Source organism: Apis dorsata, unplaced genomic scaffold (genome assembly GCF_000469605.1).
Source record: "Apis dorsata unplaced genomic scaffold, Apis dorsata 1.3 scaffold_373, whole genome shotgun sequence".
Classification (NCBI taxonomy): domain Eukaryota; kingdom Metazoa; phylum Arthropoda; class Insecta; order Hymenoptera; family Apidae; genus Apis; species Apis dorsata.
The window spans coordinates 27,448-31,123 of record NW_006263636.1 but is presented as its reverse complement, the minus strand read 5'-3'; the positions used below and the strand labels follow the sequence as shown (position 1 = coordinate 31,123).

Below are 3,676 nucleotides of genomic sequence, written 5' to 3'. Positions count from 1 at the left end.
AATTTAAACATTGTTGCATGATCATATGATTGATCATGATTATAGAAATAACATGTTATTTGTTATTGCATATAAACCAAAAGAAAATATTAAAAATAAGATTTTATTGTATTTTATCTAATTATCCAAAAACTGACGCTTAAATGCTTATTTGGCAATTATAGTAATCAATATCAAGCATTTCTCCTTTTATGTCTTGAAGCAAATCTATATGTTGCACATACATATAATGATAATTGAACGACAAAGTGCACGAATTTATAAAGAATTAGAGACAATACAAAAAATAAACATAATCACAGCTGAATTGGCAGGCAGATGGGCAAATACAGGCATATTATTAAACAGGCTCAACATGTATTTTCTTGTTTTTTTTAATATATCATTTTATGTTATTTGGTCGATATATTTCAATAGCCTGCTAAGCCCATTTTATTGATAAATTCATTCTTAAACGTAATCATTAGTTCCAGGACTCGTTAAAGGTTCCTGAGCCTATTAAAATTAAATAAAAAAATTATACAAAATATAAATTTATCGAAGTTTGATAAATTAATAAATAAAATTATAAATGATATATATAATTTTGTTTAACGAAATGATATTATTATACGCAGTAATTACCTCTTCTCCAACTGTAGCAGTAGGGAGTGGAAATCTATTTTTTTCAAGACTAAATTGATCTTCTGTAGTTTTTCTATACACAGGATTATCAAAATTCATACTCGTTACATTACGATGAAGATAATGCCTATAACATAATACTGCTACTAATGCGAGGAATAATAACCCTAAAGACGTAACACCTATCACTATGCCAGCAACTAAACCAGGATCTGTTGATTCAGATGTCAGATCATCTTCCTCGTTTCCATCTATTGAATGAATCGAATCTAAAATAAATTATTTGATGAAATAAGAGAAACGAAGATATACATAATAATATACATAAGTAATTTAAAAAAACTATAATTATAAAAAACTTTTATTACATAAATATGTATATAAAATTATTTTTAAGAATTTTAATAATTTAGAAAATTTATATGTATCTCGCATAATAAATAAATTATATTATCATTATATATAATAGGATTATACATAACATTAAATCAAAATCAAAACTTTTAGATCAAATATAACAAACCGTATGTAAAAAAAAATTCGTGCAAATATACTTACGAATAGTCGTAGTTGTAATGTTGAAAGGTTCAAGTCTCTTGAATGGTTTATTAATTTCTTGTGTTGAAGGTGCTACAGTTGTACTTACTGGATATTCCATATTCATGCAACATCGATGCAAAATAATTATAATAAATAATAACAGAAGAAACATAAAATATAAATATAATTATATAATTTAAAAAGTAAAAAAAGAATGCAATTCAATAACAAAAAATATTTTAAACATGCTTTCTATTAACATTTTATATTTATATTTAAAGCATTGAATTCTTTTATTATAATATTGCATGCAGTATTCTAATTTTAATTTTTTTTTTTATTGATTTCAATCAATAGATGCATATTAAATTAATGCATATAATTTATTTAAAAATAATTAACATCATAAACCATAGTTTACCTTTTTCCACGCACATTAAACCATCAGATAATAATTTTAGACCATCCGGACAAGCACAACTAAGAAGAGGTGATTTAGAATTAATTCTTGGTGCTGGTAAGCATAAATGACTACAATGGCCATTTACCGCCTGACATTGATTCATTCCATCTGGCTGTCTATATGGATGATACACATGAACGACCATTGGATATTTAAGAGCTCGAAGCGACATAACAGCTTCAACTGATTGACCAGTGAATTTATTTGCTTTAAATATTGCTTCCTTGTCCCAATCAGTCCAATAAACATAATCCTCAAATGTTGTAATACTGAAGGGATGTCTCAATACTTCCGGAGAATACAGAACTGTTCTTATACCTGTGCCATCATAATTACACGATCCAATTATATACAATTTCGCATCTACCCAATATATTTTTTTGCCAATTAAGTCCAAAGTCAACCCATTAGGCCATTGTACATCATTATCAACTATCACCTGCAAATAAGTATTTTGCAATTTTATTTTTAAATCAATAATTTTATTTTATAATTTAAATTAGTAATTATTCTAAAATTGTAATTAATTATATCAAAATTGAAGAAAAAATGAATTTTTCTGAATGAAAATTATCTATAAATTTTTTCATCTATTAATACTTTTTATTCATCTATTAATACTATCATATTACCTTAATAACTTAATACCTTAATACCTTAATAACTTCATAATTTTTTTATTTATTAATATTCTTTATTTATAATATTAATCATATTATTTTAATAATTTTAATTTTAAAAAATTATTTTATTAGAATAAACATGTAAAATTAAAAATATATTTTTGATGAAATAAAAATATTAGCCATTCAATATATTATAATTCTTCAGATTATAATTCTGATTGAAATTGTTAAAAAGAAATTTTACTTTTTAAGAAAATCATTTTAACAATAAATTCATTCTTTTTAATTTCAATTTTATTATATATCTACCGTTCTATGAGATCCATCCATGCCCGCTTTTTCGATACGAGCTTCGTCGCTCCAATCAGTCCAAAACATCCAACCTTCCAATGGATTTAAAGCTATTGCTCTTGGTTCTTGTATGTGATCTTGAATTAAAGTTTTTCTCATATTGCCTTCGAAATTAGCTAATTCTATGGTGTTTTTTTTAGAATCAGTCCAATAAATATGACTATATATCCAATCAACAGCTAATCCATCCGATGTTGTCAAACCATCATCAATTACAACTGTACGCTCATTTCCTTCATCTATTGGAGCTCTAGACAACAAAATATAATAAGAAATATGTATGAAACAAAAATAGAAAGAATTGAAAAACTCTGAAAATATCGATTAGGATTGCTTACTTATAGATTTTTTTTTCACTACTATCGCTCCAAAAGATCATACCCGTACGAAAAACGAAATCCAAGGCTGCTGCCATTTTCGTATCTTTCACTATACTTGTCATCTCCAGACGATCCAATGCTACTTTTCTTATATCATGTCTTCTAGTAAAAAGAAGACTAGCATGACCTTCTGCCGCTTTACAACGTGTATGATTGCTAGGATCCTTAAGATAACCCGCGGCACAGCTACATTTAAAACTGCCTTTTTCGTTCAAACAGAATTGAGAACAAGTACCTGGTTCTAAACATTCATCTATATCTAAAATAAGAAATATTTTATATTATTTATATATAAATATATATTTTTCACGCGTGTGTGTGTGTGTGTGTGTATGAAAAATAAATATTTATATACATAATATTTCTATCATTTTATTAAAATTTTATTATATAAAAATATTTATTAATTTTGTTTAAAAATAGAAAACATTTATTAATCATTCATTATATTAATTATTAATTTTTATAATCATATAAATATAGACTATATTTTTTAATAAATTAAATAAATAATTATATGTACAAACAAATTAATAATTAATAGAAATGATTATTATAATTTATATCAATATAATAGATATAGTTTTAGTAATAATAAGAATATTATTAAAAATATTTTACCATCACAAGTTCGATTATCAATTAATCTATATCCTACACTGCAATCGCATCGAAAACCAATAGGCAAGTCG

At 24.9% G+C, this 3,676-nt stretch overlaps 1 protein-coding gene across 1 annotated transcript in view; it reads right to left on the bottom strand.

The window, feature by feature from the left end:
• Window positions 1-101: 101 nt before the first annotated feature.
• LOC102681823 (very low-density lipoprotein receptor-like) overlaps window positions 102-3,676 on the bottom strand; it is a 25,945-nt gene continuing 22,370 nt past the window's right edge. Inside the window, exons 6-12 of the mRNA XM_006618740.2 lie at window positions 3,606-3,676; window positions 2,943-3,243; window positions 2,563-2,854; window positions 1,586-2,066; window positions 1,183-1,269; window positions 625-893; window positions 102-495 (exon numbers count right to left, since the gene is read on the bottom strand). The exon at window positions 3,606-3,676 is cut by the window's right edge and continues 8 nt beyond it. Coding sequence (XP_006618803.1) covers window positions 451-495; window positions 625-893; window positions 1,183-1,269; window positions 1,586-2,066; window positions 2,563-2,854; window positions 2,943-3,243; window positions 3,606-3,676 — 1,546 coding nt within the window. The 3' untranslated portion in view covers window positions 102-450. The remainder of the gene's footprint in view (window positions 496-624; window positions 894-1,182; window positions 1,270-1,585; window positions 2,067-2,562; window positions 2,855-2,942; window positions 3,244-3,605) is intronic.